Below are 16295 nucleotides of genomic sequence, written 5' to 3'. Positions count from 1 at the left end.
CCACCTGTTGGCAGCTCAGTGGCAGCTCAGCTCGGGCTGGGAATTGAACTGGTGATGCTGTTGCTCAGAACTCACACTCTTGAGTGAGCTCTTAACCAACTGAGCCACTCAGCCCCTCTAAGCCCAATTTTAAATGGCTCCTGTGATTAAATCAGGCCCACCTCAATAATCTCTGTTTCTATTAACTCAAAATCAGCTGATTAGTAACTTTCATTATATCAGCAAAACCCCCTTTGCTAACATAACATCATTCTGGGAGTGATATTCCATCATCTTTCCAGGTTCTGCCCTCACTCAAGGGGAAGAAGTTATACAATGTGTGTGCACTAGGGCCTACTACAACTGTGGAGTTTACATTTTAGGGGGGAGGGCAGGGAGAAAGACAGACAATAAATGTAAACATGATAAATACAATTTAGACAATCTGTTAGAAGGGGATAAGTGCTGTGGGAAAATAAAATAAGGTGAGGCAGGAATGGAGGGAACAATTTTAAATAGGGTGGTCAGGATGGGCCTTATTGTGAAGGTGACATTTGAGCAAAGACTTGAAGAGTCATGCTACTGTCTGGAAAAGAGTTTTCTAGGCAAGAGGAACAGCCACTGCAAAGACATGAGGCAAGAGCACATTATGAGTCCACTGATTAGAGTACTGAATATTCTTATTTGCATAGGCTAGTCCCTTCATTTATGATTTCTGATATTTTTAGAGTTGAGTAAAAATTTACAGATACTGTGTGTGCACAATCCTTTAAAAGTGTTCCCAGTTATTTTCCACTTGCTCCATCCAACATTTAAGGCAATGACTTTTTTTAGCTATTCACTTTTAGAGTCATCCAAAGCCTTCAATGTAGTTTTTGTGGAAATAATCACATCTTTCTTTTCCCATTCATATTTCATCAGTTATGTAATAATTACAATAACAAGTATAATTGGCATAAACAGATTTGGGAACACACACAATGGTCTTGGTAAAAATCAGTGGGAGCAGAGGCAACTGGGCCTACTAGAGTCAAATAGCCACCAGTGGTAACCTTGAGTGGGCAGCCCTAGTGGAGTATGCCCATTGATCTAGTGAGTAGGTCAGGCAGAGGTCAGTTAAAAGAGTGTCTATTGTACTCAATAATGTGGTCAAATAAGTGCTATATAAATAAAAATTTATTCTCAAATTCAAGAAGAGTCTATTTATTCTTCTTGGGGTGTTGGGAAAGATAGCTGCTATTTTATAGCAGATTTCTAATCTCTTGCAGGAATATATTAATAATAATAGCTAACATTTATTGAACTGTCATTATGTGCAGGCATTATTCTAAGCACGACATGGATTAACTCATTTACTCATTACAACAATTCTAAGAGGAGTTTCTATATTATTATCTCCATTTTACAGATGAGGTAATGAGGCACAGATAAATTAAAATAACTTGCTTAGAGTCACAGAGCTAAGAAATGTAAGTGGTGAAGCGAGATTAGAGCACAGCCCATCTTGATCCTATAGCCAGAGTTGTGTGTGTATATGTATGTGTATAATATATATATATATATATATATATATATATATATATATATATATACACACACACACTAAATTTTGCTGTTATAGTCTCCATTTTCTAGAACTTGAAATGCAAATGTTTATTAAATGTCTGAAACCCTTCCAGAACCAAATGATGCCTTTTCTTACAGAGAACAACAGGCTGTTCATTGTGATGGAGTATTGTGATGGAGGGGATCTCATGAAAAGAATCAATAGACAACGGGGAGTGTTATTTAGTGAAGATCAGGTAAAAACACTTCTAATTTGCCTTTTAATTTATATGGGGGCATTACATTTATAATGCTATAAGTAGCAGACTGTGTTTAGATGAATCGTGATTTCTAGTAGAGAAATTCAAACCATAAAATAGTAGATCAATGTTCCTGATAGATTTAGTCCAGAGCATGTTTGCAATTGAACTTAAATTGAATCTTTCTGAATGAAGTTTGCTTCAGAAAAGATAGTGTCATATTTTTGGACAGCCTCATATAGGACACCCCTGTAGATGGTCCTTAGCCATTTTAAGTGTGACATATTTATAGTTTCACTCTTCCTCCTTTTACCATTTGGTATTCTGTTTTAAAATAGCTATCCCACTTTGCTAAGAAAGATAGAAGCTCTTCCTAGCAATGGCTATTTAGTTTCATTGGTTATTAAGAGAGAGAAGCAAAAAAGGTAAAGAATAATGGTCACAATTTCCGTTTTCTCTTTTCATAAACACATTTTTCTTCTATACTCTGAGCTTCCTTTGGATACCTCTTGGGAGTGGTACTCATGAAGGAGACAGGTATGTGTGTATGGAGAGGAATCTGAATCAGGGCCTGTGTGATTGATGGGAAAGGTCACTGCCTTAAGTAGTGCCCAGGAGTGGCCCACCATCTTCCTATAGGCCATTTGTTCCTTGGTTCTATGTTAGCGTTTAAGACCATCATACCCATATGACTTCCTCCTAGAGTTAAAATGGAATATTTTGAATGATTAAAGAATCCATATCTCTAACCTCTGTAAATTTAATTAAGCATTTTTCCTATGCTCATTTACATTATGTATTAAATTCCATATTTGTAGAAACCTCCTATCTAGGTATTATTTTGCCACATTTAACAAAAATACTTTACAAAATTTTGAATTACATTTTCCTTTGGTGGGACAGAACTAAAATTACAACTGAATTATAGTATCTGGAATATGGCTTTTTTCCCCCTATGGTTTTCCTTTCTGTATAATTTGGAGGACAAAGAACGAATAGAATTTTAGGATAGTTTAAATAAATCTCTGTAGGCACGGAACACATTTTACTAAAGAGGCTCATGACCAGCTAAGAAAAATTAAATCGTGACTAAAAAAGTTAAGCTTTAAAAAGTTTAAGGGGCCGGCTGAGAGGCTCAGTTGGTTAAGAGCTCGCTCAAAGGTTTGAACTCTGAGCAACAGCGGTTCGAGTCTGGCCCGAGCTGAGCTGCCGCTGAGCTGCCAACAGGTGGCAGGATGGCTCAGCTAAAAAAAAAAAAAAAAAAAAAGTTTAAAAGTAAAATTTTTGTTCTTATATTATAATCATATATATTGATATTTCATTAAAATTTTTAATAACCTTACATACTATCCATTTCTTCATCTTTCTCTCTCTGCCCTTCGCATCCTCCTCCTACTGAAAAGAAAAAACCAGTGGCACCAGGGTTATCAAGAAACAGGGCTGCTAGTCTACCATCCTGATACAGTTAGGAATCTAGTGTTAAGAACAAAGAAAATCATGAACTGCCTTCCTCTCTCCCTTGCTTCTATTTGTCTTTTGTGTATGTGGAGTTCCCTTTGATACCAACACATTTGGATTGACTTTTGCACCTCCATTTTTCTAGCTGTAAAAAGAATATAATATGATAAGATGGTGTATCAATTAGCTTCATTCATATAAGCACATACATAAATACATTGTTTCTCTTTTTGCATATTATTATGAAGACAATTCAGTGACCACCAGACTACTCACTAGTTTTGTTTTATGTTCCCTCTATAGATTCTGAGTTGGTTTGTGCAGATTTCTCTGGGATTAAAACATATTCATGACAGGAAGATCTTACACAGGGACATAAAAGCCCAGGTAACAACAGATCAGAGTGAAGAGCAAGACAGAACTGATCTTTTGTGTTTTTGAAATTTCTCAAACAATATAGCGTTTTCTCCATTTATAGAATATTTTTCTTAGCAAGAACGGAATGGTTGCAAAGCTTGGGGACTTTGGTATAGCAAAAGTTCTGAACAAGTAAGTACTTTTCAAAATCATATTTTTTTCTATTCATAACAGCCAAAATATATACTTTTAGGTATCGTAAATTAAGAAGATATTAAAAGCTTGGTTTCCAAATAATTTAACTGTTTATATAAATCTATTAAATCATTCAAATGGTACTTTGTCTGAAATTAAAATTCTCAAGATAAATCTTGGCATAATAGAATGTTGGTGGCGATGTTGTGCAGTGTGATCTAAACTTACCAAATGAGACATAACTTTAATATGCATAAAGCTAGTGAGAATTTAGTGAACCAGGCAAGTTCACACATGCTGGGGGAATATATTGGTGTAACTGGTTTGGAAGACAATTTGGTGGTAGTTCAAAAGATTTTTAACTGTTCTATTTTTGGGAATTTGTTCTAATGGAATAATTTATTTTTTTATTACTTTTTTTAAAAATTAAATTTTATTGGAGTGGCAATAGTTATCGAAGTTACATAGGTTTCATGTGTACAATTCTGCAATACATCATCTATCTGAAATGGTTAAATGGTTAAATGCATAGCCAGTACGTGAATAGTATATAGCCACTAACAAGCATGATTTTGAGTACTTCTTGATGATATGAAGAAATGTTTGTTATATTAGGTAAAAAATGAAATTCTCAATTTTAGATACACTATGGTCACAGTACTGTGAAAAATATGCATGGAAAAAAGATAGGAAGGAAAGTTATCACAATTTTAATAATAATTGTTTTTGGGTGGTAAGATTATGGATAACTTTTTTCTTCTTTATTTACTTTCATATTTTCCAAATTTTTAGATCAAGAGATTACATTACTTTGATAATTGGAAATAAGGGACTCTTTCTCCATCTGAGAAATTTTTGTAATATGACAATTGTCCCTCTTTGTTGAAACTTTAGGCCATAACATTCTTTTAGTGTGTAGATTTTGGGGCGGTGAATTATAAGTTTAAATATCAACTATTTTTATCATTCTGTTATCAATGTACAATATGTTCTTTATTTTAATATGTGCCTGCATCAAATTTTGTTATCCATTTTTATACTTTTTTATATGTTCATATCTTAAGCCTTTTCTTACTCCAATAATAAGCTATGTTATTTTGCTATTCAATATAATTTGTTAGTTCCATGGAACTTGCTCAAACTTGTATTGGAACACCTTACTACCTGTCTCCAGAGATCTGTCAGAATAAGCCCTACAACAATAAAACGTGAGTTGCTGACTATTGGTTTGAAAGTTTCAGTAAAATTTGATGGATTCTCTCTTTCTTATGGTACTTTTATAATTTCATTTTCTTCATGTGTGAAATGGCAATTTCAGTGACTGTCCCTGGCCACTTCATGTTCCCAGAAGCTTTTGAACTTATTTAGAATAAAGAACATTTTCTTTATTTAAAAATACAAGTGATAGAAAGGATAATATTGAAAATTACAGTCATTGTGATGTCCATGTTTGTATTTGACTTTCATGTCTTCTAAGCACTACTTAGGACATTGCAGAAAAGTGTTGTAGGTGGGCTAGATAGAAGGCAGTGTGGTGTGGTGACAAGAGCACTGGATTAGGAACTCGGAGTCCTAGTCTTGTATAGGGGTTCAGAATGAGTCACGCCAAGATGTGCCTCTGTGGTATGTGGATTATTTCGAGCTAAAGGCAACCAAGACTCAAGAGAAACTTTTGCTCTCCTTTAATTACCTACAAGAATTGAAATTAGGGGCCTTGCCCATAATAAGAGATTATCAGAGATAGCCTTTTTGACCTATATATGGCAGGGCAAACTTTTAGTTACTGAATATTATCTGCTCTTCTTATGTCCTGCAATGACCTTCCTCCCCTCTGAAGCCCCAAGGTACCTTGCCTCATCCTTAGCTTAGAATGCCATATATACTTCATTTCCCCTTTCTGTCCCTAATTTCTCATGTATGTTGGTCTCTGACTCATGTATGCAGGGTTCCCATATGTACATATATAATTAAATTTGGTTATTTTCTCTTCTTAATCTTTCTCATGTATATTTATTAGACCAACTGAAAAAACCTTGAGGGTAGAGGAAAGTTTCTTCCTCCCCCACACCGGGCTCTGTCATCAGCTTGACCAAATCAGTTGACCTCTGTGGGCCGCAGTTCCTCTACCTATACCAACAAAAGTGTTGGCTAGGTAATCATTAAGGTATCTTCCAGCTTTAAAACTCAGCTGGTTTTTATGAATGTGATACCAGAGCCTAGCTCTGAGGAGTAATATTAAAATACACAGTGATAAAAGATGAAGATGAGGTAGTTTTTAACTTCCACGTAAGAAGGAAAAAAATTTCACTTGTCAAAGATGGCTGCCAGTTGAACCAGTTGGCCTATCAGGAAGACTGAATTCCTTTTGTGAGTTAATTGTCCATTTGTTTAGAAAAATATCCAAGGGATATTTGGCTGTTTGATTTGAAACTGAAATGGAAAGCAAAACCCAGCTGGTAGAGATTTACAAAAAGAATAGTAAACATTTCTCCACATACTAAAAGAACAGGTATTTTTTTGGAACTATACCCTGGCACCAAAAAGGCATTTGGCCTCAAGTTGAGCAGGAATGCAGCTAGTATAGGGCTGGGTGGAAGGGCATGCTCTCTAGAGCAGAGTTTAGTGCTGCTGCCAGCTGAGAGCCCTAAGCTAAGCAACACTGTTCTGTTTCTTTGTGCTGTTTGAGAATTTGGGTCAACATTCAAATATATTGATTTGGTGATTCTGATAATTAGAAGTTTTCAGCAATAATCAGCTGCCTCCTTTAGAGCAGGAAATCATCCCCAGGATTACCACAGTCCTCACCACATAGGGAGGTACAAAGGCATACAAAAGTTGCCACTCAGTCCCAGGTGGCTTCATATCCTGGAGAGCTCTGTAGGCACATGAATTCACCACACTGTCAGCAGAGGGTGCTCTGGGACAGAGGAGGAGTTTGGGCCTAGGGAAGACCAGGTAAAGAGAAAATTTTGTGTGATGGGGGGAAGTGATCAGTGAGCTTCTAGAAACTCTAGAAAATTTCTAGAAACCAATCAGAAGTTGTTTCCTACCTCTTCTGTAATCACCCTTCATTGTACTCAAACCTGTAGTATATCTCTCTCTGCTTCTGCTACACGCCCCCACTCAAAAGAAGTGTTGCTAAATAATGGAGCCATTTACCTCACCTTACTGAATACCTCTTGTTTTGACTCTTTGACTATCTTCTCACTTTCTTGACTTCTCATTATGTTTCCCTTGGTCCCTTAGATTTAATTATGCTTTTTGTTGTATAAGTTAACTCTTAATTAAACCAATCACATATAAATAGTAAGTACTAAGTACTAAAGAGCAAGTCTCTAATCATATATTGTAAGCACGTTTTTCAAGTTTATTGAGTTCCAGTACTATTTTCATCACTTAATAAAACGTTGGTTCTGTCAATAGCCTTGAGGGGAACATACCTTTCTAAATCAACCAAAATTTACTTTTAGAATCAAAATAAATCCATGTTTGAGTCCTGCCTCCTTCCAAATTGCTCAAAATTCCATTTTGTTTGAGCACATGATGTTGAAGTAAATATTGAGCCATCAGATTGTAGCAAATTTGTATATCTTTTCTTCACTAGGACCCTGACAAACTACAAATTGTTTTTATTTTACCTCTTATAGTAGTAAGAATAAGAATTGATAATGTATCTTAAAAATTTCTAAAAACTAGTCAACCTATATAAAATTATAAAGATGGACAAATATAAGGCTTTTATTAAGAACTATGGATATTTTTTAGCATGTAAACTCTTGTCTTCTCCAGGGATATTTGGTCTCTTGGCTGTGTCTTATACGAGCTCTGCACACTCAAGCATCCTGTAAGTATGTTAATTGTCAAATTAATCTTGAATTATTGAAACTATATAAATGAAATTAACTTCTGAGAGAAAAAGGTTAATGTTTATTTTACTAGGTTGTTAAAAATTACATGAACAAGCTATTAAAAATGATAGATCTATATATGCTGACACGGAACGATGTCCAAGCTATATTATAAAGTAAAAAATGCACATTGGAGAATAGTATATGTAGCCTATTTCCATTAAAAAAAAACTGTGAATATAAATAATCAGCAAAGGGAAAAGGTGCATTGGCGAAGTCTGTAGGAAACCAGGCACAAGCTTCCAAGAGCCTGTCCCAGTGGAGTCACACAGGATGCGCTAATTTCTTCAGCAACAAGTTGTGACAACACACGTGCCCACAAAAGCTCATTGGAGACCCAGTGCCCACATTTCTGTTGGAGACTGGTCATGTAGGCAACCTCTACCTGGCATGTACCAAGCTTCCAGTCTCCCAGGAAGACAGCAGGCGTTCAGCATAAACATACTGTTTACATAAACAGTGTAGGCAAAGAGCAACTCTGAACATTTAGGGAATTGTGGGAACTCTCCTGAAGCTTAAGTTACCAGGCATCAGCCAAGGGCCAATACTGTAAGCAGGCCTTTCTAAGGATAACGGAGTTAGGCCTTCCATGTTAACTGTTTTCTACACAGCTGTCATTGTCATCATCATCAGCAGCATTACTTTCCAATATCACACAGCTAGTGTTTACCAAAACCTATATCTTTACTGCAACACCATGCTGCTGAACATTGCTGTTACAGTCATGCATCGCTTAACATTAGAGATACATTCTAAGATATGTGTTGTTCGGTGATTTCATTATTATGCGAGCATGCTGAGCCTCTCTGCCTATTTAAACAACCCAGAGCTAGCAGTAAATTCAACATCATAGTTGGGTCCAGCCTTTCCTTTCAACATCACAAACTTTTTGCTTATAGTCCATTACAATCTTTTTTATTAAATTTATTGGGATGACATTGGTTAATAAAATTATATAGATTTCAAGTGTACAATTCTTAATACATCATCTATATATTTGCATTTTGTGTTCACCATCCACAGTCAAATCTTCCATCACCATATATTTGAACCCCCTTACCCTCATCTACCTCCCTCCTCCTCTCTTTTTTTTTTTTTTAAAGATTTTTATTGGCGAATTGGAACAGTGCTGGGGAATTGGGGGAAGGGGAACAGACAAGTTGCTGTCCTTTTGTTCTTCAGTCTAGTTGTGGAGGACGTCGCTTCACTGGCCCAAGTTGGCACCATCATTGCGCTCTTCCCGGGTGAGGCAGATCAGTCGCCGGCTTCTGGATGGCCCCTCACTGAGGCTGCTGGCCGCTCATGCTGACTACTGGCTACACACGGTAGCCCATGGCAACCCACTGCAGCAGGGGCTGCAGTCTACACCGTCGCCGGTGACTCACAGCCCTTCAGCTCCAGGTTGAGCTGTTGTTCAGTATCTTAGCTGTAGAGGGCAGTGTCACTGGCCCTCATATGCGGGATCCGAACCGAGGCCCTCTGGAGTCCCAAGCCAGCTCTTAACCAACGCGCCACTCGGCCGGCCCTCCTCCTCTCTTACCCTCTGGTAACCACCAAACTGTTGTATGTGTCTGTGAGTTTTTGCTTGTTTGTCTTGTTCATTTGTTGCTTTCAGTTTTATACCCCATATGTGAGTGAAATCATATGGATCTTGTCTTTTTCTGTCTGAATTATTTCACTTAGCATTATATTCTCAAGATCCATCCATGTTGTTACAAATTCAGTATTTTATCTTTTCTTATGGCTGAATAATATTCCATTGTATATATATACTACCACTTCTTTATCCAGTCATCTATCCAAGGACACTTTGGTTGTTTCCATATCTTGGCCACAGTGAATAATGCTGCAATGAACATATGGGTACATATATCTTTGTGGAAAAATGTTTTCAGATTTTTTGTGTAGATACAGAAGAGGGATTGCTGGGTCATATGGTAATTCTATTCTTAATTTTTTGAGGAATCTCCATACTGTTTTCCATAGTGACTATACTAATGTACATTCCCCCTAGCAGTGTATGAGGGTTCCTTTTTCTCCACAACCCCTCCAATATGTGTTATTACTCGTCTTATTGATAATAGCCATTCTAACAGGTGTGAGATGTTATCTCATGGTTTTGATTTGCACTTCCCTAGCAACTAATGAGACTGAACATCTTTTATATATCTGTTGGCCATTTGTAGCTTGTTGGTAGAAGTGTCTGTTCATGTCCTCTGCCCATTTTTTAATTGGATTGTTTGGTTTTTTGTTGTTGAGTTGTACAAGTTCTTTATATATTTTGGATATTAGCCCCTATTGGAGGTGTTGTTTGCAAATATCTTCTCCAATTCGGTTGGTTGCCTCTTTGTTTTGTTGATGGTTTCTTTTGTTGTGCAGAAGATTTTTAGTTTGATATAGTTCCATTCATTTATTTTTGCTGTTACTTCCCTTGCCTTTGAGGTCAAATTCATAGAATCCTAAGACCAAGGTCCATAGTTTAGTACCAAGGTTTTCTTCTGTGCAATTTATTGTTTCAGGTCTTATATTTAGGTCTTTGATCTATTTTGAGTTAATTTTGGTGTATGGTGACAGATAGCTGTCTAATGTTTTTATTTTGCATGTGGCTTTCCAATTTTCCAAGTACCATTTACTGAAGAGGCTTTCTTTTCTCCTTTGTATGCTTTTGACTCCTTTGAGGAAAATTATTTGCCCATACATACAAGGGTTTATTTATGGGCTCTCAAATCTGTTCCATTGGGCTGTGTGTCTGCTTTTCTGCCAATATCATGCTGTTTTAATTATTGTCACTTTGTAGTATAACTTGAAGTCAGGGAGTGTGATACCTCCCGCCTTGTTCTTTTTTCTCAGGATTGATTTGGCTATTTGGGGTCTTTTGTGATCCCAGATAAATCTGATGATTTTTTTGTTCTATTTCTTTAAAAAATGTGGTTGGAATTTTGATGGGGATTGCATTAAATCTGCATATTGCTTTGGGTAATATGGCCATTTTAACTAGTGATTCTTTCTTTCCATTTCTTTTTTTTTTTTTTTAAGATTTTTATTGGGGAATTGGGGGAATGGGAACAGTGCTAGGGAATTGGGGGAAGGGGAACAGACAAGTTGCTGTCGTTTTGTTCTTCAATCTAGTTGTGGAGGACGTTGCTTCACTGGCCCAAGTTGGCACCATCATTGCGCTCTTCTCTGGTGAGGCAGATCAGTCGCCGGCTTCTGGACAGCCGCTCACTGCGGCTGCTGGCCGCTCACGCTGGCTGCTGGCTACATACGGTAGCCCATGGCAACCCACTGCAGCAAGGGGCTGCAGCCTACACCGTCACCGGCGACTCATGGCAGCCCAGCTCCAGGTTGAGCTGTTGTTCAGCATCTTAGCTGTAGAGGGCAGTGTCACTGGCCCTCATATGTGGGATCCGAACCGGGGCCCTCTGGCATCCCAAGCGAGTTCTTAACCATCGCGCCACTCAGCCGGCCCCTCTTTCCATTTCTTTATACCTTCTTCAATTTCTTTTAATAATATCTTTTAATTTTCAGTGTATATCTTTCACATCCTTTGTTAAGTTTATTCCTAGGTATTTTATTCTTTTGTTGCAATTTCAATATTGTAGTTACCAATTTATGTTGTCTAATCCCTTCTTCTTCTCCCTCATCCCCACCCCCGTTCCATCTAGCAATCATCAGTGTTTCCTCTTTGTCTCTGAGACTATTTCTGTATACATTACTCATTTATTCAGTTCTTTAGATTGCACATATAAGTGAGATCATACGGTATTTGTCTTTCTCTGACTAACTTATTTCACTTAGCATAATGTTCTCTAGGTCCATCCATATCATTGCAAATGGTACGATTTCCTTCTTCTTTATAGCTGATTAATACTACATTGTGTAAATGTACCCCGGTTTTTTTTTTTTTTTTTTTTAGTTTCAGGTGTACAAAAAATGCAATAGTTATCCTTTTCACCCCTCACAAAGTGACAAACCTCCTCCGCCCATCCACTGCCCTTCCCACCCCCGATATCATACATATCTATTAAAATTCCATTTACTCCATTTCCACACTATACTCCACATCCCATGACTACATGTACATAAAATTATAGTTGGGCTGGCCGAGTGGTGCATTGGGTAAGAGTTGGCTTGGGACACCAGGTCTGAGCAGCAGAGCCCGGTTCAGATCCCGCATTAGGGCCAGTGACGCTGTGCCCTCTGCAGCTAAGATGGTGAACAACAGCTCTATCTGGAGCTGGGCTGCCGTGAGTCACCAGCAACAACGTAGGCTGCAGTGAAGCTGCAGTGGGCTGCCATAAGCTACCGTGAGTGGCTGGCAGCCAGCATGAGCAGCCGGCAGCCAGCGTGAGCTGACAAGAGTCACTGTGAGCGGCTGTCCAGTGGCTGGCAACTGATCTGCCTCACCCAGAAAGAGCACAATGATAATACCAATATGGGCCAGTGAAGCGACATCCTCCACAACTAGACTGAAGAACAAAAGGACAGCAACTTGTCTGTTCCTCTTCCCCGATTCCTGAATGCTGTTCCCCTCCCTAATTCCCCAATAAAATCTTTTTTAAAAATAAAATAAAATAAAATAAAATAAAATTATAGTTGACATACAATATTATTCAACATCAGCTTCAGATGTACAGTGGAATGGTCAGGCCCGTACGCCGTCTATGAAGTGGTCTCCCTAACAAGACATGAGTCCATCTGGCCCCTAAAAAATATTTACCACATTATTGATTATATTCCCCAGACTGTCTTTTCTATCCCTGGGGCAATATTGTACTTACCAATTTATATTGTCTTGTCCCTTCTCCTTTTCCTTCATCCCCACCCCCTCTGAACTAGCAACCATCAGTTTTTCCTGTGTCTCTGAGACTATTTCTGTTTACATTTCCCATTTATTCAGTTCTTTAGATTCCACATATAAGTGAGATCATACGGTATTTGTCTTTCTCTAACTGACTTATTTCACTTAGCATAATGTTCTCTAGATCCATCCATATCATTGCAAATGGTACTATTTCCTTCTTCTTTATAACTGAGTAATACTCCGTTGTGTAAATGTATCATAGTTTCTTAATGCAGTCATCTACTGATGGGCATTTTGATTGTTTCCAAGTCTTGGCTATTGTGAATAGTGCTGCAATGATAAGGGTGCATATATTTTTTCGAATTAGTGTCTTGGGTTTTTCTGGATATATACCTAAGAGTGGAATTGCTGGGTCATAAGGTAGTTCCATGTGCAGTTTTTTGAGACACCTCCATACTGATTTCCATAGTGGCTGCACCACTCTGCAGTCCCACCAACAGTGTACCAGGGTTCCCTTTTCCCCACAACCTCACCAGCATTTGTTGTTTGTTGATTTATTGATGATAGCTATTCTGACTGGAGTTAAGTGGTATCTCATTGTGGTTTTTATTTGCATTCCTCTAATAATTAGTGAGGTTGAGCATTTTTTCATATGCCTGTTGGCCATCTGTATGTCCTCTTTAGAGAAATGTCTCTTCATAGCCTCTGCCCATTTTTTACTTGGGTTGTTTGTTTTTTTGGTGTTGAGTTGCATGAGTATTTTATAAATTTTGGATATTAACCTCTTATTAAATATATCATTGATAAATATCTTCTCCCATTTAGTAGGCTTCCTTTCATATTATTGATGGTTTCCTTTGTTGTGAAAAAACTTTTAAGTTTAATGTAATCCCATATGTTCATTTTTTCTTTTACTTCCCTTGCCTGTGGGGATGTATCAGTAAAAATATTGCTCAGGGTAATGCCTGCAAATTTACTCCCTATATTTTCTTCTAGGAGTTTTATGGTTTCAGGTCTTACATTTAAGTCTTTAATCCATTTTGAATTTGTTCTTATATATGGCGTAAGGAGGTGGTCCAATTTCATTTTTTTGCATGTGTCAGTCCAATTTTCCCAGCACCATTTATTAAATAGACTATCTTTATACCAATGTAAATTCTTGCTTCCACTGTCATAGATTAACTGTCCATATTTGCATGGATTTATTTCTGGGCTCTCTATTCTGTTCCATTGATCTATGTGCCTGTTTTTATGCCAGTACCATACTGTTTTGATTACTGTAGCCTTGTAGTATGTTTTGATGTTGGTACCATGATACCCTTGACTTTGTTCTTATTTCTCAGGATTGCCGTGGCTATTTGGGGTCTTTTATGGTTCCATATAAATTTTAGGATTATAGGTTCTATTTGTGAGAAAAATGCCCTTGGTAGTTTGATAGAAATTGCATTGAATCTATATATTGCTTTAGGCAGTATGGATATTTTAACTATATTAATTTTTCTTATCCATGAGCTTGGTAGGTTTTTCCATTTATTTGTATCTTCTTTTATTTTTTTCTTCAATGCCTTATAATTTTCTGAGTACAGGTCTTTTATTTCTTTGGTTAAATTTATTCCTAAGTATTTTATAGTCCTTGAAGCAATTGTAAATGGGACTGTTAATTTCTCCTTCTGATATTTTATTATTGGTATATACAAATGCGACTGATTCCTGAATATTGATTTTGTATCCTGCTACCTTACTGAACTCATCTATCAGTTCCAATAGTTTTTTGATGGAGTCTTTGGGGTTCTCTTTCTATAGTATCATGTCATCTGCATATAATGACAATTTTACTTGCTCCTTGTACAAAGGATGCCTTTTATTTCTTTTTCTTGTCTGATTGTTGTGGCTAGAACTTCCAGAACTATGTTGAATTCAAGGGGAAAAAGTGGACAGCCTTGTCTTGTTCCTGATCTTAAGGGGAATGGTTTTAGTTTTTCCTCATTGAGTATGATGTTAGCTATGGGCTTATTGTATATGGCCTTTATGATGTTGAGATATGATCCCTCTATTCCCACTTTGCTAAGAGTTTTTATCATAAATCATTGCTGTATTTTGTCAAATGCTTTTTCTGTATCTATTGATATGACCATATGATTTTTATTTTTCATTTTGTTGATGTGGTGTATCACATTAATTGATTTGCGGGTTGAAACCCACTTGATCATGGTGTATGATCTTAATATATTGCTGTATTCTGTTTGCAAAAATTTTGTTGAGGATTTTTGCATGTATGTTCATCAGGGATATTGGCCTGTAGTTGTTTTTTTTTTTGTACTGTCTTTGTCTGGTTTTGGAATCAGGGTGATAGTGGCTTCATAGAAAGAGTTTGGGAGCCTTCCCTTTTTCTGGATTTTTTCGAATAGTTTGAGAGGAATAGGTGATAATTCTTTTTTGAATGTTTAGTAAAATTCTGTTGTGAAGCCATCTGGTCCAGAGCTTTTGTTTGTTGGGAGCTTGTTGATTACTGATTCAATTTCCTTGGTGGTAATCAGTCTAGTCAGGTTTTCTGTTTCTTCTTGAGTTAGCTTTGGAAGGTTGTATGCTTCTACAAAATTATCCATTTCTTCCACATTGTCATATTTGTTGGCATATAGTTGCTCATGGTAATTTCTTAAAATTTTTTGTATTTCTGTGGTGTCTGTTGTCACTTCACCTCTTTCATTTTTGATTTTACTAACTTGAGTCCTCTCTTTTTTTTTTTATGAATCTGGCTAGAGGATTGTCAATCTTGTTTATCTTTGCAAAAAAACAGTTCTTGGTTTTGTTGATCTTTTGTATTGTTTTTCTGGTCTCTATTTTGTTTATTTCCGCTCTGGTCTTTATTATCTCCTTCCATGTACTCCCTTTGGGCTAATTTTGCTGTTCTTTTTCCAGCTCCCTGAGGTGTAAGGATAACCTGTTGATTTGAGATTTTTCTTGCTTCTTTAGGTAGGCCTGTACTGCTATGAACTTCCCTCTGAGGACTGCTTTCACTGCATCCTAGAGATTTTGGGTCATGGTGTTTTCATTTTCATTTGTCTCGAGGTATCTTTTGATTTCCTCCTTGATCTCATTTTTGACCCTCTCACTATTTATTGGGTTGTCGGAAAAGTCATGACATATTTTGTCTATGTTTTTCAAAGGTCATTTATTTATATAAAGAACACAGACCAAACGATATATTGCCATTTTGTTTGATAACCTTTTGCCATCTTTCAGTGAGTTTCATAATTCCTTGTTCATAGAAGGACCTGTCTTTATTTGCAAAAAACTGAACAAGGTGTTGATTTACTGCCTCATTTGAATTGAATGTTATACCATGCAAGGACTTTTAAAGAGAGCAAAACAAGTGGAAATCTGATGGTGCAAGGTCAGGCGAGTATGGTGGGTGTGGCAACACATCCCATCCAAGCTCCAATAATTTTTGACAGGTGATCAAACTTGTGTGTGGTCTTGTATTGTCGCGATGGAACATAACTCCTTTACAATGAACAATCTCTGGACGTTTCTGGATGATAGATTCGTTCAAACTATCCAATTGCCAACAGTACACATTTGAATTGATTGTTTGGTTCCTTTGCAGGAGCTCGAAAAACACGACACCTTTAAAATGCCACCACACTAAGAGCATAACTTTCCTCTGATGAATGTCTGCTTTTGATGTCGTTTGAGGCAAATCATCACATCTAGACCAAGACCGTTTGCACACCACGTTGTTGTAAACAATCCACTTCTCATCGCCAGTTATCAGTCACTTCAAAAAAA

At 37.1% G+C, this 16295-nt stretch overlaps 1 protein-coding gene across 1 annotated transcript in view; it reads left to right on the top strand.

The window, feature by feature from the left end:
• Positions 1 to 16295, top strand: part of NEK5 (NIMA related kinase 5) — an 87703-nt gene that overhangs the window by 15648 nt on the left and 55760 nt on the right. Inside the window, exons 4-8 of the mRNA XM_019668894.1 lie at positions 1684 to 1781; positions 3546 to 3629; positions 3721 to 3791; positions 4916 to 5002; positions 7584 to 7638. Coding sequence (XP_019524439.1) covers positions 1684 to 1781; positions 3546 to 3629; positions 3721 to 3791; positions 4916 to 5002; positions 7584 to 7638 — 395 coding nt within the window. The remainder of the gene's footprint in view (positions 1 to 1683; positions 1782 to 3545; positions 3630 to 3720; positions 3792 to 4915; positions 5003 to 7583; positions 7639 to 16295) is intronic.

The sequence above is a fragment of the Hipposideros armiger genome, unplaced genomic scaffold, assembly GCF_001890085.2.
Source record: "Hipposideros armiger isolate ML-2016 unplaced genomic scaffold, ASM189008v1 scaffold_541, whole genome shotgun sequence".
Classification (NCBI taxonomy): domain Eukaryota; kingdom Metazoa; phylum Chordata; class Mammalia; order Chiroptera; family Hipposideridae; genus Hipposideros; species Hipposideros armiger.
Note: the sequence above shows the minus strand (reverse complement) of the source record. Positions and strands in the feature narration are given on the sequence as shown.